General features: G+C 52.0%; 1 protein-coding gene across 2 annotated transcripts; it reads left to right on the top strand.

Moving 5' to 3' along the window:
• The first annotated feature begins 30 nt into the window (after window positions 1-30).
• Window positions 31-20984, top strand: GGT7 (gamma-glutamyltransferase 7). 2 transcript variants are annotated; one of them, XM_032127107.1, is made up of 15 exons: window positions 31-336; window positions 3092-3318; window positions 4402-4553; window positions 5775-5889; window positions 6408-6475; window positions 7103-7176; window positions 7972-8165; window positions 9450-9537; window positions 10569-10696; window positions 13463-13551; window positions 14324-14476; window positions 14997-15114; window positions 15618-15755; window positions 16716-16815; window positions 18254-20984. In XM_032127107.1, the coding sequence occupies exons 1-15, from the start codon at window positions 150-152 to the stop codon at window positions 18415-18417; spliced, it is 1995 nt and encodes a 664-aa protein (XP_031982998.1). In that variant the 5' UTR covers window positions 31-149; the 3' UTR covers window positions 18418-20984. The 2 variants fall into 2 exon arrangements, with proteins under 2 accessions (XP_031982998.1, XP_031982999.1); XM_032127108.1 differs by lacking the exon at window positions 31-336 and adding an exon at window positions 366-2576.
• Window positions 20985-21397: the final 413 nt, after the last annotated feature.

Genomic DNA, 21397 nt, shown 5'->3' with positions numbered 1-21397 from the left:
CCGGCCCGGCCCCTTCCGGCGGCCCCGCCCGGCCCGGCGCGGGGCGGCTCCGTTTGGGCGGGAGCGCTGGGCCCGGCCCGGCCCGGCTGTGGGACACGCTCGGCTCGGGGCGTCCGGCTCGGCGTGACTCGGCTCGGGGTGACCCGGCGATGGCGGTGCCCGCGGCGGCTGAGGCGGTGCCGGGCCGGCAGCGGGCCCTGGCCGCCGGCTCGCCCGTGGACTACATGAGCATCACCAGCTTCCCGCGGCTGCCCGAGGAGGAGCCGAGCGGCGCGGCCGAGAGCGGCCTCCGCGCCCGCAAGGAGGAGGACGCGTTCCTGGGCGAGCAGGACACGGGTGAGGGGCGGCGGCAGAGCCCGCCCGCGGCCCCCGGCACCCCCCGGCCCTCGGCCCCGCGCCCGGAGCGAGGCTCCCCGGGCTCCCGCCGTCCCTGTGCCCCGGCCCCGCGTTCACCCCGAGGGACGGAAGGCAGCCAGAGATCCAGGGGTTCGGCACAGAGCTTCCCAGGGCAGCCTGGAATGTGCTCTCCCACAGCCAGCTTGGCCTTCCAGCCTGGACCACTTGTGCATGGTCTCCTTGGATGCTCTATGAGCATCTCTCCATCCGGGATGCTCCTCGAGCATCCCTCGGTTTGGGATGCTCCATCCCTCCGGTGCTCAGCTGGAATAAAGTCAGGTGATCATTTGATCCCTGAGAAAATCCTCTGCCTATTTTTAACTGATTGCTTCCTCCTCCATAGTTGAGAGAAATGTTGTTCCTCCCCCACATCATGTTTCTTCAAGCGGAGTTGCCCTTCCCCCCCGGGGCTGCTTCCCAATCCGGGTGCCTGTCAGCCCCCAGGCCCAAGTTTGCACAGCCCCAGGCACCCCTTGCCCTCTGCCCTGTCCCACTGTGCCCACGGGTGAAGCTCCCATTGCCCATTCCCACCCTGTGCTTTGCTGGCCGTCGAGGTGAAGCCGCTGCCTGCAGGGGTGTGGGAACAACTCTCCTAGAAGCACGAGGCCTCTTGTCACACACCCAGAATCTGATGGAGTTTTGGCTGTGCCAATGCATGCAGGTGGGGCAGCTGGAGAAGCTGCTGCTCTCCTGGCATTTGTTGCAGGAGCACCTGCAGAGCCCCCCAGCAGCTCCAGTCTCTGCTGTCTCATTGCTGCAGCTCCAGAGCTGAGGTGGCCCTGGTTCTCCAAAGCATTGGCTCCCCCATGAAGCCACGTCTCCTTCATGGCCCCACGGAAGCCAAGTGGGGTTTGGTGGCTTCTCTTTCAAAGCATGCACATTGATGGTGGGATGGGCCGCTGGCATTGGCTGTGCAGGCTGCTCCTGGCTCCTGCTGCTCCCAAGTGACCCCTTCCAGCTGCTCCCATCCCCAAACCACAGCTCTGCTGTCCCTATTGCAACACCAGTGGTCACAGAGACTGAAAATAGGATGTCTGTAGCAGAGAATGGAGGTACTTCGTGGTGGGAGGGCCGTGGTCTGCCCTCTTCCACAGCTGCTTCCTAGGTATTCATGTCCCCTTGTGCTGGGCTGGCCTGTCACCAGAGGGGAGGGATGGTGTCCTGGAGGGATTGGGCAGAGGAGTCCACTCACTGCTCACTGTTTCCCTGCAGGTGGGGCTGGGCCCTTACTTGGGTGTGCCAGGGGCTGTATGTGACACCCCACCCCAATGGCAGCCCCTGCCAGGCCAGCTGTGGCCCCCACCGGGGCTACCAGCCAGTCCTCCCACTCAGTCCAGCTCACTTAGACCAGAAGAGCCCATGAGGGGCTCAGTGTGTGCTCAGAGGCTCAGTCTGGAAAAGCCGAGCCTTTCCCAGTCCCACTCCTAAACCACCACAGCACAAACGAGATTAAATTCACCCTGAGGGGATTCCCTGGCTGTGGGAGTTTACTCCTGGTTGCAGCATCACTGAAATTAAAATTCCCAGGAGCAGCAGGAGAGCTGCAGCCAGGTCATGTGAATGCCATGGCAAGGACTGGGCTGACAGTGCCCAGGGCAATACCACCTGCCAGAGCAGAGGGACAGGCAGTTGATGGGGGATGTGGGCTTTCCTGCTCACTCCCCTCTCCCCTTCCAAACCCAGGAAACATCTCCTGTATGGAGGGACAAGCTTCTCATTTTGTCTTTTCCACTTGGTGCTCCTCTTTTTCCTACTGTGGATGCACAGAGCACTGCAGCCCCCGAAAAAATTCTTCCAGGAGCCCTGGATGATGCCCTGAGCTACTTGGTCCACTTCAGAGCCCAGCAGAGATGGGCACGACCTCACAGCTGCCCCAGCAGCTCCATGTGCCTGGCAGCCACTGGGACGGGCAGGGCATCCTCAGCCGGTGTCCTCCCAGCACAAGGGCAGCAGCTGACACTCACAGAGATTCAAGGCATCTTTCAGAGCAAAAAAAGAGACTTTTTCATCCTGCTGAGGCCCAGCAAACCCCTGCCCCACTGCTTTGCCATCTTGGAGCCGGGTGTCCAGTGTGCGGCTTCATTTCCCAGTGGGCCTCATCTGCCAGAGGAAGCAAGGAATTAAAGCAGAGTCCTTCCTGCAGCGGAGCGAGTGGATGTTCCAAGGCCTCTGGTTTGCAGGTTTGCTCCTCTCTGCCCTTGCTTCCCTAGAGGTATTTTCTGTGCACAGGCCAAATGTTTTGCTTTACCTCTGTTTTGCTCAGATGCTTTAGCTCTATCACAGCTCCAAGTAAAGCTGCTGCATTTTTTTTAATATCTTAATTTCCTCTTCTTCAGTCTCGCTGCATTTCAGAGACCTGTTTGCTGTGTTAAGAACCCCTCCTAATGGAGCACAGGAGTGGGCCTATCACTGAAGACTGATGAATGGACTGAAATGGAGTAAAATTCAGGGGGTTTTTGTCTCTCTTAATCTCCAGGGAAGTCAGTTTGGAATAACTAGAGCTAAAGGAAGGGATCAGTAAAATGACCCAAAGCAGTATCCGAGCCAGAAAGGCTCCTGGGAGCTGGGATCAATAGGGAAGGTGATAGCCATGCTGGAAGGGGCTCAGTGTAATGTTAGTGCTGGATAAACACTGCAATAAGAGCCCCGAGTTGCTCAATAACTCACACTTGTTTCCTCCCTGCTGCCCACAAAGACCCAGACTCCTTCCTGAAGTCTGCGCGCCTGCAGCGCCTGCCCTCGTCCTCCTCGGAGATGGGAAGCCAGGACGCGTCCCCTCTGCAGGAGACCAGCAAGGACCCCTTCTCCGGAGACTGCAGCTGCCGGCAGGACGGGCTGACTGTCATCATCACCGCCTGCCTGACCTTCGCCACGGGCGTCACCGTGGCCCTCATCATGCAGATCTATTTTGGGGACCCTCAGGTAAGACAAAACAGTGGCTTTATGGTTGGGCTTTGGCTCCAAAGATGGGAGAGCTCCCTAACTTTCCTCCTGGTTAGCAGTTCGGCAAGGGGAGTACTGGGGAGCCATGGCTGGTGTCAATGAGGCCACGGGTGCTCAGTCTCCCCCAGCTCCACCCCAAACTGGCTTGCAAGCCTTTTCCTGTGCCTGGAGGTTGTGCTTGAAGAGCCAAGCCGGACTCAGAGCTTGCCCCGTGGCCAGGGTTTGGGGGTGCTGCTAGTGGGGAACAGACAGCCCCATTGCTGTGACTCCAGCTGTGGCTTGAGCCAGATGGGAGTGCTTTCAGAAAATAATCCTTGGTTAAACAGTAGGCATCTTGTCCACTTGGACAGAGTTTTATGGATTATGGGCATACATGCCCAGATTCACCTCTGGAAGATTCATCCAGGACCAAGCAGGGAAATAGCTGAAAACAGAGGTGAACCTCCTGCTAATCTGTCCCACGGCCCAGTGATTGATTGCAGAGCCAAGGCAGCATGGCCACGGGGTTGGATCCTCCTGCAGAACCTCTGCTGGGGTAACGGTCAGCCAGGAGTCACCATCACCATCTCCGTGTGCTGCCATGGCCCTTCTGTCTGTGCATGTCCCCAGGCCTGGCTCATGTTGAGATGCTGCAATTTGTGCCACAGGGATGAAATCAACTCTTTAAAACATCGTGTGACTGCATTAGCACAGCACTGGCACAAGGATGAGAACAGGCTGTGGTTCTGGGGGCATGCTGCATTCTTTGCCGCTGTATCCCCATTCCCAGTGGCTGCCTGGCTGCAGCACAGGGACAGCTCTGGGCTTGTGAGGGGCAGAGAGAGACGTGGCCCCCAGCTTAGAGTGGCACACAGAGTGTGGAAAGCTGTCTGAAATGGTGGCCGTGGCTACCTGCAGCTGCGCTGGAGCGGGGATGTGCCAGGGGACATACGGTTCCCACTGCCATTTGTTGGATCAGCCACGGCCTCGGCACTGGCCCCAGGCTTCAGGTCCCACATTGGTGGGTGCAGATCTGGGCAGCACCAGCAGCACAGCCCAGCACAACCCTCTCCTGTCCGGCAGCTGTTCCACCGCGGCGCCGTGGTGACGGACGCCGCGCGCTGCACCGCGCTGGGCACCGAGGTGCTGGCCAGGCGCGGCTCCTCGGTGGATGCGGCCATCGCCTCAGCCCTCTGCGCCGGCATCGTCAACCCCCACACCTCGGGGCTGGGAGGGTAAGTGTGGGGCACTCGCCCCTGCTCTTGTCTTCAGGTGTCCTCAAGTGAGTGGTTTCACAGAACCCCAGAATGGTTTGGGTTGGAGAGACCTTAAAACCCATCCAGTTCCACCCCTGCCATGGGCAGGGACACCTTCCACTATCCCAGGTTGCTCCAAGCCCCATCCAGCCTGGCCTTGGACACTTCCAGGGATGGGGCAGCCTGCACCAGAGCATGGTGCCCCTGCCACCTCCCCCTCAGACAGAGGAATATTTCTTCCAAATACCTGATGTAAACCTGCCCTCTGGCAGTGTAAAGCCATTCCCCCTTGTTCTGTCACTGTCTGCCCTTGTAAAAAGTCCCTCTGCAGCTGAGAAATGCCTCCGTGGCAGTGCCAGGCCCAGGGTGTGGTGCCAGGGCTCTGACATCAGGCAGTGATGTGTCCACAGTCTGCCATAGTGACCCTTCCTGTGCACCGTGCTGCCAGCACAGGACAGAGACCCCCAGGCAGGGAAATTTGTTTCTGCTGTAGTGACTGCCAGGATCATCCAAGCCCCAGGCTCGAGAGGGCTGGTGAGCTCTGCTGTGAGTGTGCCAGGAGCTGCAAACACCCCGGCCTCAGTCCCAGTGTTTCCAGAGCCTGAGTCCTGCCTTCCAGAAGCTCTGCTCCTGAGGCTGAAGCCCGAGCCCAGCTCCAGGCAGCTGCTGGGGGTGGGGGGGGGGAGGGGGTGGCTTTCTCCCAGCCCTCACACCCGGGGTGGCATCCACGTCAGCCTGGTGCTCCTGGCTCTGCAGGAGGGCTCAGGAGCGTTGCATAAACCGCAGCCACCTGATCACTGCTCCAGCTGCACCACCCATTGCTGCTGTAAGCAAAAACCCTCTTTTGTTGCAAAACTGCTCAGATTAGAAAGAAAATCCCAGATGGTCCCACCTTGGCATTGGAACAGAGCCAGTGGCTCCCTGGTCAGGCAGGCAGGGACTGCTCCAGCCTCACCAGACTCAGCACAGGGCTGCCTGTGTCCCACACCGACCCTGCCGTGGCTGTCCTGGTGTATGCCCTAGGGAAGGACGGCAGCATTTCCTGCTCTTCCAGCCACCCCGGGGCCCTGCTGCGGCTGGTGACCTGCCACAGTGACCCTCGTCACCCTGGACCAGCCCTGGCCGCAGTGCCGCCCGAGCTCTCCGGCAGCGGCTGTTGCAGGAGCAGCCGGGCCGTGCCCTGACGCTGTCTCGCCACAGGGGCGGGGTGATGCTGGTCCACGACATCCGCAAGAACAGGAGCTGGGTGATCGACTTCCGTGAGGTGGCTCCCCTGGGCATCCCACTGGAAGAGGACCTGCTGCAGGACACCAAGGTGAGAACCAGTATCCCACAGCCGTTGCCTCCAGGGCTGTTGTCTCCAGCTCTCCTGCCTCCAAATTTCAGGCCAAAGGGCAGATGCCCAGCAAAGTAACAGGAGGTCTCTCTCTCATCATGGGAGATCCTAGGCCCTACAGACATGGAGAATTTAGGGGAAATACTTCTTTATCAGCCCCAAAATACCTGCAGAGCTTTAGGGAGTAAAGAGGCGTGTCCCTGTGGCAGCAGGGTGCTGGGAGAACAAGAGCCCCAGGAAGGAGCATAATCCCAGGTTGTTCTGCTGAGTTATTTCTCCTGACCAAACTGGGTTGAAAACAAGATTGAATTTGCCTCTCTCCTTTCAAAACCTTTTATTCCATAGTAAAGTGGCTTGCTACAGACCTCTTCCCCTCTCCTAACTATGCAGGTAATTCTAAAGTAAACATGACTTGCACCTCCTTGACTTGCAATTGGGGACCGTGTCCTCGTGGAAAGGAGACTACTCTCTTCCTTTTTGTCCTTCCTATTTTACAGCCAGGTCTGCTCGTGGGGGTGCCAGGCATGATCCAAGGAATGCACCAGGCACACCAGTTACATGGCAGGTAAGACACGAGGCACAGGCTGTGCCCTGGGGTCCCCATGAGCCCTTGCCATCAGGCCATGTTCTCAGCCACCACTCAAAACCATTAGCTAAGTACCGGGAGGCTTGTGTTGAAAGAGATGTTCATTTTTTGGTATTTCATGTACAAAAGACAAAATTCAGCATCAGGTCATGTTTTCTGCAAAGTGAGATTTTGGCTAAGAAGATGTACCATAAGTGTTCTGTTAGGGGTGCAGCACGTTGCCTCTCATGTCTGTGCTTCTTCATTCTCTCTTTAGCTGCATCCTAAGAGGTGTGCCTGTCCTTGGTGCTCTGTTGGGATAGGGAGGGAACTGAATGACTTGCTCAGGACCGGAGCCTGGCTTGAGATTTTGCTCCTGAGATGCCCCTTCCCCCATCCATGCACTGCCATTCCTCTCTGGGGCACATCCTGGAGCACTGAGATGATCCTGTTAAGGAGAAACACAAGTTCTGAAAGCTCGGTGCTCCTTTTCGCCCCTGCTGGCCCCACAGCCTGGTCTTCCAGGAGCCCCTGACTGCAGAGCCGAGCCCTGTGCTTGCTGCCTACCACCCTGCCCCACTGCACCCCTCCAAGGCCCGTTTCTCCTTGTCCTCTCTCCTTTGGCAGACTCCCATGGTCAGAGCTGCTGGGCCTCACGGCCGGTGTCGCCCAGAACGGCTTTAATGTCACACACGACCTGGGTGAGTACCTGGTGGGCAGCTGCCCAGTACAGGGCAGTTCACTGTGCAGGGAGCTGGGCATGTAGGTGGTTAGTTGTTGCTGTTGTACTGAGAACAGTGAAAAACAACATGAGTCCAATTTCAGGATAAGTGGCCAAAATGGCTATATTTAATGATATAAATCAGCTTATATAGCTTCATTTGCAAGGGTGGCATGACCCCATTGGTCACTTGACCACCCACCCTCTAGAAGGATAGGTGGAGGTTCCACAACGCCCATTCAAAATATTTTCTCCAATGTACCAAAACAACTTGGACAACAAGTTTGCAGGTGCAAGATAAAGTCTTGATTTACAAAAATCCTAAAACTGTTTTCAGCTTGCTTGCATGAGAAAGAAAAACTTCACAAGATGTAGCAGCTGGAAAATTCCTCTGCTCCTAGCTTTTTACTATCCACAGTTAGTCAGGGAAATCAGGGCTTTGTGCTCCTGGAGATGGATGATACTGGGAGCTGAACAATGTGTGAGCCACAGTCTGCCAGGGGACAGCGTGGTGGCAGCCAAACTGGAGCCCTTTGCCGTGGCTGGGCAGAGCCAGGGCAGAGCAGCCACACTGGGCAGTGCCCAGGGCCAGACAGGGAGGGGTGCTGGGGTTTCTTTGGGTTTCTTTGCCAGTTCCAAAGGACCCATGATCCAGCTCCCCTCTAGTTTTGCAGTAGGGCCAGAGGCAGCAGCAGGCCTCCAACGCCCCCATCAGGTCCTTTGCGCCTTCCTGACCCCTGCTTTTTCTGGATGTCCTTCCCCTTCTCACCTGCAGCCAAAGCCCTGAGTGAGCTGAAGGACCTGAACTACTCTGACCGATTCCACGAGCTCTTCCTGCCCGATGGGCAGCCCCTGCTGCCTGGAATGTTCGTCCGGCGGCCGGACCTCGCGGCCGTGCTGCAGCTGCTGGGGGCAGAAGGGGTGTCAGCCTTCTACAGCGGAAACCTGACCCAGGAGATGATCTCCGAGGTGAGCCAGGACTGTCCCTGTCACCTGCCAGGCTGGGGCTGCCACCTGCTTAAGGTGACAAACGGGGGATAAGCCAGGTGCCAGCACAATGATGGGGACAGAGGCCTCCTTTTCCTTTCCTGTCCCTGCGGTGGTGTCAGTGACACACAGCCCATTCCCACCGTCTACAGAAGTGAAACGTCCATTTCCTCTATAACCAGGACAGTCTGGATGGAAAACAAAAACCAGTTTGAAGCCCCCTCTGGGCTTTGTTCATTTGGGTGACAAAGCCTTTTTCCCCAGAATGAGAGGCTGTTGAGAAACAAGTTGTTGTGGTTAGTGGAACTGCAGGATACAGACTCCAGGAAGATGGTTTAGAAAAAGAAACCTGCGAATCTTGAAAGCAGAGGATTAGACAGGCTTGGTCCCACTTGGGGTTGCCCTAGTTTAACTCCTGGTACAGGTGCTCTGGAAAAAATATCAAAACCAAAGTAATTCTGGTAAAAAAAGCCCCCAACAAACCATAACAACTTTCTTCTGTGTGGCTGCAGTCAGGGTGGTCAGGGCACCATTTTATTGAGCCACCGTGGTTCAAATGATGCTCCTTCAATAGTTCATCAAGAATCTCTAATGTGTTCATTCCACTCAAGCCTCAGACATCTGTGGGCTCTGTGTTTGGAAATCACCCTCTGATGGTCCTCCCCCATCTCCATCATGACTCAGTCACAGAAGACCTGCGTGGAGGGAATCACCCGTCTTTCCTGTGTTCATGAAAATTACCAACCCTGGTAAATTGTACCTCTGACAGGAGTCTTACAGGAAGACCAAGGCTACAGCATACCCACTGTCAGCTAAAATCATTTCAAATAGGGTGGGAACAGTGATTTTTTAGTTGAAATTTCTAGTGATGGCCACCTGCCACACCTGGACTCCATATCTCCTGGATCCATAATCCTGGCAGTGTTCAATACCCCTTAACACACTCCTGCTTGCCAGCCAGGGCAGGGAAGGCTGCAGGGCAGGGCCAATCCCCACCTTCCCAGGCAGACAGAATGTCCTGGGAGCACCCCTGGGGTGGGTGAGCTGTTGCAGGTGAGTGCAGAGCCTTCCTGCGATGCTGAACAATGAGCCAGGTCACCAGGGCTGTGAAAGCACAGAAAGGAAGATGAAGGAACCTGGCACTTGGCTCAGGAATCTCAGTGGAGTGTGTTTGACAGTGAGGGGTGTGCTCCCCTGGGCCAGCACGAGGAGCACAGAGAGCCTTGGCCCAGCCTGTTCAGTGTGCACTGCTTTGCTCTCGTGCAGGTCCACAACTACGGAGGAGTCTTGGTGGAGGAAGATTTCAGCAATTACAGTGTCACTGTGGAGGATCCTGTGCACACAATCTATCGAGGTACACCCTCACCCATTGCAATGCAGCTCCAGGGAAAAGTTCTCTTCACCTCACAAGGGGTGGCAACAGCACTGAACAAGAGTTGAAGTCAAAGCTGTGCTGAGATGTCTGCAGAAAGGCTTTCCAGGGAGTTTCCTGCTATTCCCTGCTGACACTGATGTGTCATGGGTGGTTCAGAAAATTTTCAGGAGTTTGAAATGTTTTTTCCCTTGAAAGTCTAAAGATGCAACATGGTCACATCTTGAGGCAACGTCTCAGTAGAAGCTGGACCTACAGTTAAAGACAGTTCCCAAAGGGAGAAAAGCTAACTATGCAAGAAGTTTCTAAAATGTCATCATTTTCTTGCAGTCCCTGTATTTACCCTCCTTGTAGCTGTAATGTTGCAAACTCATTTTTAGGTGGCGTTCCAGTATGTAAAAAGGGTTTATAAAAACAAGGGAAAGTGACTTTTAATATGGGCAGATAGTGACAGGACAAGGGGGATAATTTTCTACTAAAAGAGAAGAGATTTAGATTAGACGTTAGGAAGCAACTTCTCCCTATGAGGGTTGTGAGGCCCTGGCACAGGGTGCCCAGAGCAGCTGTGGCTGCCCCTGGATCCCTGGAAGTGTCCAAGGCCAGGTTGGACGGGGCTTGGAGCAGCCTGGGACAGTGGAAGGTGTCCCTGCCCATGGCAGGGGGTGAGACTAGATGACCTCTAAGGTCCCTTCCAACCTAAACTATTCTGGTTTTCTCTGATTCTATCTCCATTCTTCCATACTGCAGTCTACAAACCAACAGCCAACCAATAAGAACTGAATTTCAGAGGTGAAAAAGCATCCCTGTTTGGGCTTCATTCATCCTTCATGAAGAAACAGAAAGATACAACAGGGATGTTCTGGGGAACCCTTCTCAAATCGTGTCTCTTTCTATTATTTCCCCTCTAATCTGGAAGGGTTTCCCTGTCCTCAAGGACACAACTCATGGACAAGTGTTCTCACTGGATGGTGTCTGACAAAAGCAGCTTCATTCCTCTCCTCTTCCCTCCACAGGTCACCTTGTTTTCACTCCCCCACCTCCACATGCAGGTCCTGCCCTGATCGCAGCACTGAACATCCTTGAGGGCTTTAACATCACAAGTCAAGGATCCAGAGGGAATATCTTGCACTGGATTGCAGAGGTAAGAGGAAGTTCAACATTTGGCTGAATTGCTTGTGCTGCTAGAGAATGATTTATTTATTTTGTGGTTGTACAAAAATGTTTGTAGGTTATTCCCAGAGGAGAATGAGCAAATAGATTGCTAAGGTGTAAAACTGAGCAGTGCTGCTGTCTCAGAGGCTGAGCAGGAGGATCCTTCCTGCTTGGGAAGAGCTTTTTGAGAACAAACTGTTGCTTTTGTCCATTTCTCGTATACAGTCATCTCTGCAGAATGACCCCACAGCACTTGAGGGTGGTCTCATCAAGTTCCTCCACCTCTGAGCTCCAGTGGCCCTGGCCATTGCAGAGCACCCAAGGGCACTGCAAGGTGTGCTGCAAGCAAAAGCCTCTACATGGTGATGACAAGGAAAACTGACCAATACTCCACATTTTAAAAAAACACATTTTTGCCCACCTCCTGATCTCTGTGGTCCAGAATTTTTCCAGCATTTAGACTGTCCTACCAAAAACATTGCAGCTTCCCAGGAGGTTGAGCAAGTGCTCTGTCTCCTGCTCTGTAAGCAGAGTTATGCTCTTAGATGCTCCACAGATCCACAGATGGGGTTTACGAGTTGGAAATTTTAATCGGGGATTTAACCACATCCTTGTAGCAGACAGGACAATGGGTGCTTGGAAGTGTCTCAGCAAAAATGCAGCAACTGGAGGAGTTGCACACTGTGCAGAGGCACAGAAGGTTGACTCACATGAGTTATATTTGAGCTCTCTTCAGGAAGCTTTGGGTGAGTCTATTTGCTCTGCCAAGAGTTTCACCTGTTGGTTATCCTGGAGCAGCAACCTCCAGCTCCAAGGCAGTCACTTCGGGAGATGTGTAACCCTGATTGCCTGGGTCCCACAGCTGAACATGTTGCTGAGGCTCAGTTGATGCCATGGTGATTCTTTGCCTTTCTTTGATACCCCTTTTATATACCTTTTATAGCTTTTTGTATTCTTAGTGGTTTTTAGCCTACATTCTTAGACTTATTTTGTTAAGCTAGGAGACTAAACATCTTAGAAGCCCCGGACCCCAAGGTCCCCTCCAGAGCATATTCTGTAAACTAAGATAGAACCATCCAGGGGAAGGTTCCTCAGAGAGAGGGGCTCATTCAAGCCTCTCATTGGGGAATCTTTGATAGATATGCTAATTAGTAACACCTATAATGTGATACCCAATCTATCGTGGGTGGGCATTGCAGGGTGCATTTTGGCACATTCCACCTGGATGTGTGCACCTAAGGATCCTTAAAGCAAATACAGAGGTAAAACCCCTTTTTCCCTTCTAACCATGTTTGATTCTTGATTTTAAGACCTGGAAAAGGCATCACAGTGCTAGGGCAGCATCAGGTATCCAGCCCTGGGACAACCAGGACCAAGATGTCCTTAACCTCAGGGGTGGAAGTGCTCTGCATGTTTCCATGGAGCTCTTCCCTGACCACCAAGCCCTTGTCCCCCGCCATGGTGTGGTGGTCAGTGGATACTGCTCCATGGAAATGCTGCCTTCTCCAGAGGTTTGTCATGTTCTACTCTCCACACAGTTGATAACCAAGGAGAAGCTGTTGCTGTGTGGCACATTCCAGACCAGCAGTGCCATCTCACTGGCTGCCTGCAGGGGAGTGGGCTGTTCTGAGTCCTGAATGAGCATGGCTCGACCTGCAAGCTGAACGTTGAGTGTGTTTCTGCTCGGCACAGGCTGGCTTGGCTGAGGAGCAGCTCTCTCTCTCTCCTTGTGGCTCTGCCCTGGCTGTGCTGTAATCCCAGTCCTTTGAAATTGCACCTTCCCATTTTCAATGGACTTAGGCAGGATTCTGCATGTTTGAGAAACCAGATCCTTTCCTCCTTTTGCACCATCACTCCCTGATGTGTGCTGGGACTGATGCTTTCTGTTCAAACCCTTTGGATGGTTTACAGCCAGGAGCTGGGCAGCAGCTGGGGAGCAGAACAGCTCATTTCTGCTCAGCACTGGTGCTGGGCCAGCCGAGCTGGGATTCCGAGGCAGCAGCGAGCCCAGCACCCACTGTCCCATTGGGATTCAGTCTGATCTCTGCTCTTGTGGTGACCACTCAGGAATGGAAATAGAAAGTAAATGGCATCCTGGAGACCCTGTCTGCCAGCTGGTGATGAAGCTGAACCACTGAGCTGGGCATCAGCTCCTGCCAGGCACGTTGCACTTGTGGCTTCCCACTGCCAGAGGGCAAGGTTAGATGGGATATAGGGAAGAAGTTCTTCCCTGTGAGAATGGTGAGCTGCTGGCAGAGGTTGCCCAGAGAAGCTGTGGTTGCCACATCCCTGAAAGTGTTCAAGAGCAGCTTGGAGCAACATGGGAAGGTGTCCCTGTCCATGGCAGGGGGATGGAATGTGATGAGCTTTAAGGTCCTTTCCAACTCCAACCATTCTGTGATTCTGTGATTGTACAAATGCTGCTGGATTCGCTTGGCTCCCCCAGCACAGTTTGCCATGCCAGACTGAGGCTCTTTGGTTCCCATACCCACATGTGGCAGCCCTCTGCACTGAGGTATTCCCAGAACCCAGGCTTTTGGTCATTTTTCTTCATAAGCTTTAGCCAACACACCAGGACACCAGATACCTCTTCCAGTTTGGAGTATCAGAAATTGTATTTCCAGGGCCACATAAATGTTTTTCCTTTCCTCTCCCTCCCCTCTCCTCTCCTCTCCTTTCCTCTCTTTTCCTCTCCTTCTCCTCCTCCTCTTTGTTGCTCTCTTCCTCTTCTCCTTTCCTTCCCTTCTTTCTTTAGACATTAAAAATAGCCCTGAGTTTGGTGAGCAACCTGGGAGATCCATCTGGTGACGTGTCTGTCACTCACACAGCAGAAGGCATGGTGAGGTATGTCTGAGGAGGACAGGCACGGTGGCAGTTGCAGGATATGTGGGTTGGATATCATTCCCGGGTTTGCTCTGCCCTGAGCTTTTTCTCCCTCTGTTTTATGAAGGAAAGGTCAGACCCTGAGTGTCCTCCCAGGGCTCATTCTTTCACAAGGATCACAGCTGATACCACGGGGCTCTGGGGGTGGGTCACAGGATGTCCTCACTCAGAGGTTTCCTGGAGCCAGCTTGAGCTTGAGGGTTCCTCCCACTTTGCCACTCCTCTAAACATTCCCTTTGTGTGGGTTGGACAAACAGCCATCCCTGTGGGCAGAGCCACATGTGCCATTTCTGCCTCTCCCTGCCCCACTGTGGGGCTCGGGACCTTGCAGAACACCCAGATCTGCAGGAGAGGCCGGGCCTGGGGTTTCAGCCCAGCCTCCCACCTCAGAGCCACGTTTAGCCACGGCTGGTGGCCGGGCTGGGCTGGACTTGTCCTCCTCCTCCTGGCATTCAGCTGGGGTTGTCACCTTGGCTGTTGGGGGTGGGTTTACTCCTGGTGAGGGCAAACAGGAGTAGACAGAGCCTTTGGAGGTCCATGGCAGACTGAGTGCCTCTCTGTGCAGACTGAGCCACCTTGTCACCCCTTCCTTCCTTGGGGTGAACCAAACCAGCTCCCTGTCCTCGTGCAGCCCCTCGGGGACACCTGGCCGTAGCTGTGTAGACACACCAGGACATGTCCGGCTCCCCAGGCTCACTGCTTGCTTTCCTCTCTCCCTCCCTCCTTGCTGAAGTAAATCAGAAGCCAATTCCCTGCGCCAGCTGATCAATGACTCCCAGTCCTTCCCGTCCGATCTCCGCGTGCCTCAGCTCCCCCTGGGGAGCGGGACCGCCGCCAGCCAGGTCCTCGTCATGGGCCCCGACGACTTCATCGTCGCCGTGGTGAGGTAAAGGATTGGCCTCTTCCCTCCATAATGAGCTCAGAGTGGGAGCAGGGAGGAGGGAGTAGGTTCAGCAGGACAGGATGGCACCGGACCTGGAGCAGCCGGGCTGCTCTGTCCCAGTCAGTCCTGCAGCAGAGGAATGGGAGAGATGGGCTTGAGATGTGTGGGCTGCTGCTGCTCTGCCCTGTGCAATCTTGGAGCCCTCTCACAATGAAACATGGCTGGAGTGGCCTGTATCTGCTCCCTGGGGGAGAGGTGATGGCAAATTTCGGACTGATGGAGGCAGATCCATCACAGCAAAAGGAATGCTCAAACACAGGGAGGGACAGAGCTGCTGTGGCCTATGTGGCTCCTGCTCCTTAGTGCATGGAAACTGCCTCTTCTCAATCTCACCAGCCCTAGAGAACCACCAAAGAATCTCTATCAAAACAAGGTGGCACAGAAAGTTGGAACCCTGAAAGCCTCAAGGTGTACAAAAATCTCTGGGATGATTTTGATGAAATTTCTTTGTGTTTCTTTTCAGTTCTTTGAATCGTCCCTTTGGCAGTGGAATAATAACACCATCTGGAATCCTCCTGAACAGCCAGATGTTGGACTTCTCCTGGCAAAATAAAACAATGAACCACTCCATTCCCAGGCTGGTAATGAATGACATGACAAATTCTTTATTTACCTTTTTTTTTTCCCCAATTTTATTCTCATCTTCACAACAGGGAAGCAATTTAATGCCTTATTAATAACAGAGACAACAGCCTGTAGGAAGTTCCTGTTTTTCATTATATGAGCCACTGAAAGTGAGAAAACAGAGGGCTCCATGTCCAGCAGTTATTATTGCAATGCAGAACTATCAGACAACACTGCAGCCCAGATGCACTTTAAGTAAGTGTGGACTTGTATTAAGGACTCTCTTCATGAATTGCTGCTCTGCAGGTTAAAAAGTAACAGGTAGCAGGAAAAATGTCTTCAGGTCTTGGAAAGAAATGAATACAGACCTGCCCTGGTGGCCTCAGTGCTGCCTTATGCATTGTGAACCCACCCCACTTTGCTGGGGTGGTTCTTTGGAAGAGGCTGATGAGCTTCATGTTCCTTCTGTGGGAGAGTTGGCTTGTTGACATTTTTTGGTGTGACTTTTCTTCAACTGCAGCAAAACCTCCTTCAGCCTCGGAAGCGGCCGCGGTCCTTCCTGCTGCCCACCGTCGTGAGGCCCTCCGAGGGGATGTGTGGGACCTACCTGTGTCTGGGGGCCAGCAACGGGGACAGAGCCCTGAGCAGCATTGTCCAGGTCAGCGCTGTGTCCTCCCAGAGCAGCTGCTCAGCTCAAAGCTGAGTAGGGTCCCCTCCTTTCCCTTCCTAATTGGCCCACGCTGGGTCAGAACTGGTGGCCACAGGTTACTGGTTCAATCTTTGATGTCACCAGTTCCACACTTTGGTGTTTTCAAATCTCTAAGGGTTACCAATTTACTTTTCTTGCACCTTTCCTGGTGACACCACTCATAATTGTAGAGGAGAAGCCTTTTGGCACAATCTACAATGGTTTTTGTCATTCTAATACCTGTTCAAAACTCATCTTAAGGATGATTAAGAAAAAAAGGAACGTTTTGTTATTCAGAAAATTGCAGGAAACTGGCAGCCCTTTGGCCCTTTTCTGTATGAAAAGCTCCTTTTAGGGCATTCCCAACTGAATTCCTCCTGCTCAACACTGGATATAAATTGGGCAGTTCCTCTTAATTTATGGTTTTTAATGAAGAGAAGTACTTGCCAATGGCTTGATTGCATGTACAGCAGTAAAGGATTGCTAAAAAGAAAAGCACGGGAAGGGGTCCCAGTTTCCTTACCTTTTGGAAAGCATTACTCAGCAAAACCAAAGCCCAGAACTGCTTCGTAGTGCTTTGTTGGGAGAAGTCATGTGCTGAGCTTTTGGCTGTGACAAACACTTACTTAGAGCTCACATCGTGTTCCAGACACACAACTCTGCTAGTTTAGCAAGAGCTATGTGACAAAAAGCCCACGCTACCCTGAAAATGTCCTACTTTACAACCAACAACTTACAGGCCATATTCCAAGGACCTCAGTGTGTGCACACCCCTGCAGTAATTCATGCAGTTCAGTAAATGGTTCAAAATCTCCTTTGCCTGCTGCATGTGCAGATGCTGAAGCCACCAGTTCGGGGGATGCTCAGGAAGTTGGCTTCTCCTGTTCTCATCACTTCTTGTGTTATTGAGGATAATTTATTCTCTTGCAGGTTTTGGTAAATGTTTTAACATTTAACAAGAATCTGAGTGAAAGTTTGTCCCTTGGTCGACTTCACCCCCAGCTTCAGTCCAACACCTTGCAGGTTGACAGTGAGTATGGACACTGGGTGGGGCGCAGCCTACAAATCCAGCAAGTTTAGGAAAAGAGCAGGATTTTCTTAGTACTCTGCAATGGAAGTGCCACAGGTCACCATGTTCTAGGGTCCCCAGGGGTGTGGAGGGTTTTGGGGAAGAAAAAAATCAGAATTCGACTTCTTCAAAGCTTGGAGTCTGTGCTGAGCCGTATCCTATCCCTCTTGTCTTGGAAATGCTCCCTGACCCCTCCGGCACCACCTCTCCAAGCTCTTTCAGGTGCTTCTCCCCAGCCCTCCCTCTGTCCCAGCTCACCTCCTGCTAGTGGCCTTGTCCTGTCCTTAAATCCCTCTGGAGATCAGATGCCATTGAGGATATCCAAATCAACAAGACTGCAGCCTCAACTTCACCCAGACATGTGCTCAAAGCTTCCTGCACTTTATTCCCACTGCCATAAATTATATTCCTTCACTTTTCAGTCCATGTCCCTTAATTCCAGCAGCTGGGAAGAAGGCACGGCTTATGGCAAGGCCTGTAGCTTGACAGTTCTGAAAACACAGCATCAGTGCTGGCACTCTGGAGTCTGTACTGTCAGCTCCTGTCCTGGTTACTGTAAGTCGTGGTCTATTTGGTGTTCTTCACACCACCCCAAACTTCACCAGAGTGAACCATAAGTGAAATTTGGTTCTCATTCCACACCAAATAGCCAAAGTTCCTGGGCTTTCCCATTTCAGAGGAAAGTCTAAAAAGGGTCTGTCCTGCAGTGTGCCCTGCAGACTTGGAAACAAAAATGGAATTAAATCTAAAACTTCACAAGGTCCTAATTTGTGAGTTTGGACATTTGGCATCAACAAGATACATGTTAAGACACAACATATAAAGCTTAAACACCAGTGGGGCTTCTGTGTCCCTGCTCCATTTGTCCAGCTGCACCCCCAGCTCCGGGGCCTTGGGCACTTCTACTCATACAGAAATTATAAACCATCAAATGAGCCAAATAAAAGCAGAAGAGCAGCAACCTGAGGTCGAGGTCTGGAAGATTAAGAAATACACGCAGGGGAAGTTGGGACACTTAGCACAAAGTTTGTCATTTGGCAAGATGCTTCACTGTTGTTTGTTTTGAGCTGTCTTGCATCTTATTTTGACTAATAATTGTTAATACTCTTATTTGTAACTAAGAGTGGGCACTGCCTTGTGTTCTCTAAGGAGAATAACTACAATTGGTGTCAACCACGTATCTTCCCCTTCTTCCAAAGAGGAGAATCTCCCACATCTTTAAATGGTGGTGTAGATCCTCCCATAGCCCACAGCACAAAGCAGTGGCCCCTGGCCCTTGGCTTGCCCAGCTGGAACCTTCTGCAGGGGCTGCAGGCAGCTTCCCCCCACTGCAGACCCCAGCAGCATTTGCATCAAACGCTGGTTTCAGTTACCAACTCCTCTTTTCAAATCCCTGCAGGTGAGTTTCCTGAGGAAGATATTGAATTTCTCGTGGCCAGGGGCTATCAGGTGGATAAAGTCCCAGTGGTGTCCCTGGTGCACGGGGCCAGGAGAACCAACAGTTTCATCATTGGCCTGAAGGACCCCAGGAGTGCAGATGCTGCTGGAGCCACGATCTTGTAGCACCTCCCAGGGGACGTGTTCTGTGACCAAGGCTGACACAACCCCAGTGATGTGCATGTTCTGAAGTGGCCCCTTCTCCAGCCCCACACACTGCTGGGAAGATGTTCTGCACTCCCCACCCTGACAGCACCAGAGGAGTCGGCAGCACCAACATCCAGCTCTCTTTTTATTTTTCAATGATTTGGATTGCAAGCAGCCCAGTCCTTGTTACAGGAGTGGCAGGAGCACACTTTTCTTTTGGCAGTCTTGCTAATAGTTGAGTCTTTCCAAAGCCCAGTTCTAGCCTGAATCTTACTTTTAGGGGGCAGGAACATGAGCAAAGGAAAAAAACGGCTGCTGATGATGATGTTATTATTGATGATGATGTTATTATTGATGATGATTATCCTCATCTTCATGTCTTTCCCAAGTTCCTTCTTTGCCTCCAGGGTAAGGCAGTAATTAATACAGCCCAATGTAGTGTTTGTGGGTGTCTGCAGCTGGAATACTGCAGAGTCCTCCAACACTCTGTCTGGGCCAGCTGATTTTTACCAGCGTGCAGCATCCCAGGGAAGTTCCTGTGCTCACATCACTACCTACCTTGAATTTTGGCAGTAAATGTTTTGAATCCAGTTGCTGCACAGACTCACTGGCAGTCTGATTCTGTAACCAGAGCAATGGTTTTCAACAGCTCTAACAATTTCTTCCTCTTAACAACTTGTGCACCCCCCAGTAGTTCTCTTACAGAAGTTCAACCTCCTCAGTGATGAATTTCAGCTCAGAGGTAACAGGTTTAACTTTCTTAGACACTTTTTGGAGATATCTTAGCAGTACTCCACACAGTTGTGAAAAACCACAGACCACGGCCTGAAGACCACGTGGAGAGCATTTGGGTGGGTTCAGAGCTTTCCTTCCGCTGCCTTATCTCAGTCTGTTCCAAAAGCCTGTGTCATTCCTACCGAGAGGCTTGGGAATTTCTGCTGACTGAATTCATGGCTGTAACTTAGCTCCATGTTTTAGTACTAGTGAAGCTATTGGAAAAGCTGAAAAGAGTGAGAGAAAAGGTACAAACCAAACCAAACACTACTGAGATAATTTTATGTCCACAGCATGTAGTGAAAATAAAAGAATGCTCCTGCATTTTGTGTCTGAAATTGAGAAGGGAAGAATACCCCAGCTGACATCTGCACTACATCATTCAGCCCACATTTGGACATTTCCTGCTCTTTTTGCTGGCAAGTTAGAGACACCTGGCACTAAAAAATTCTGGAGTTTGATCATTTTCTATGGTCTAAAATGTGATGTTTTCTTTCATGGTGCAAATGCACCCATGACCACTGTACATATTAGATATGTATGTCTGCTTATGGGTGTCTTGCTCTTTGATTTGATGATCACACCATTCACCCTGACCTTCCTCCCAAGGCAATCTGTGGCACCCTGTTTGTGCCACTTGATGCCATGGAGAGTGTGTGGCTCGTTTTGGGGTAGTCAGGGTCACAGGGCAGATAATTGGAGTAATTGTTCCTGCCACCCAAGAGCTGCAGATCTCAGAACACCCAGTGAAGCATGTTGGGCTGAGTGACAAGAGAGGTGTTTTCATGCTCTGCTGAAGTGCAGCCACCCATGAGAGGAGCACAGCAGCTCCCACTGACAGGACCATCAGTAGCTTTTCCTGTTCCAAGTGCATCCATGCCCTCAGCTGGGACAGGGGAAGCAAAATGTTGTATCTGAGGTATGTTCTGTGCCACCAAGAAGAGACTTTCTTCACCACAGGGACATCAAATCTATTTATTTATTTTTCTGCCATCAGCACTAGAGTTGGTCACTGCCCGAAGATGGAGAGTTCATAAATGTGTCTTGGAGCAGACCTCTCCAGGCTCCACAGGAAGGGAAGAAGGCAGTTTTGTGTGTTGAACCCCTCTGGACATGATCTGGGGGTTTCTGGTCTGTCCCAGCCCAGATCTGCCCCTTGGGCATGGAGGTTCTCTATGAACAGCTGCAAAATACGTGGTGAAGTCACTGGCAGTGCAGGACTTTGCATGAAATGTCACAAAACACTTTGAAAGATGAAATTCCTCCTTACTAACTGAATTCACCAACTTCTGATGCTGGATTCTGTGTGTATGTTTGGGAGTAAAAGACTTTGGTCTTGATTCAAAAGGGCACTCATATGTCCCAAAGTACAATTGCACAGCAATTATCCAGAATCTTAAAATAAAGCATGTTCCAAGGTGTTCTGCTGGATCATGGCCTGTATTGCAAAAAAAGAGAAAACCGAAAATGATTGGAAGATGAGACCTATGCCCCTAGGCTAAGAGAAGTAAAGGTATTCTGAATTATTTCCCATTTTTTTCTGTTTAAAAGCAGCATCAGTATAGCACAGATGTATCCAACATGGACACCTTTAATCTGCTAACTGGCCCAGTGTCTCTAGTATTTTGAGCCCATCTGTTGTGATCTGATGAATTTAACATCTAATGAATTTAAGAGCTGACAGATTTAACGTGAGGTACCAAGAAATACCTGATGTTTCCCTCAGTACAGGTGAGATGGACATTGCGAAATAAAGGGCTGTATTGCAGAGATGTGTGTGTGCAGAGTACCTGTGCTGATTTCAGCCTGGCCCTTGCAGGCATCCGACAGCTCTGAATGAGAATTTGTCCTGAAACTTTGTCATGGATGTCAGTGAGGAGCTCAGAACACAAAATCCAAAGGGGCTGAGAAAAACAATAACCATTTTAAAAGGAACAAAGTAACACAAACAAAGTAAATACATTTTTTAAAAAGATGCCTTTGCTAAATGTGACAAATTATGATCCGGAATGTGGCCAGCTTGCTTCTGCCCAGGTTTGCAGTGCACGCCGTCAGTGTGCGCTGGTTTCACATGGGGACAGGCTGGAGCCACTGAGTATCAGCACTTCATCCGTGTTTCTCCCTAGGGCTGAGCGCCCCTCTCGACCTGCCTGGGGGCTTTGGGCACTGCTGCTGCCCCTGACCA

The sequence above is a fragment of the Corvus moneduloides genome, chromosome 17 (genome assembly GCF_009650955.1).
Source record: "Corvus moneduloides isolate bCorMon1 chromosome 17, bCorMon1.pri, whole genome shotgun sequence".
Classification (NCBI taxonomy): Eukaryota; Metazoa; Chordata; class Aves; order Passeriformes; family Corvidae; genus Corvus; species Corvus moneduloides.
This window is presented reverse-complemented; position numbering and strand designations above follow the sequence as displayed.

Excerpts from the sequence above, each read along its gene's own strand:
- GGT7 (XM_032127107.1), top strand. The coding sequence starts at position 150 with ATGGCGGTGCCCGCGGCGGCTGAGGCGGTGCCGGGCCGGCAGCGGGCC. Across the intron at positions 8,166-9,449 it reads CCCAGGAGATGATCTCCGAG|GTCCACAACTACGGAGGAGT; the intron begins GTGAGCCAGGAC and ends GCTCTCGTGCAG. Across the intron at positions 10,697-13,462 it reads TCTTGCACTGGATTGCAGAG|ACATTAAAAATAGCCCTGAG; the intron begins GTAAGAGGAAGT and ends TTCTTTCTTTAG.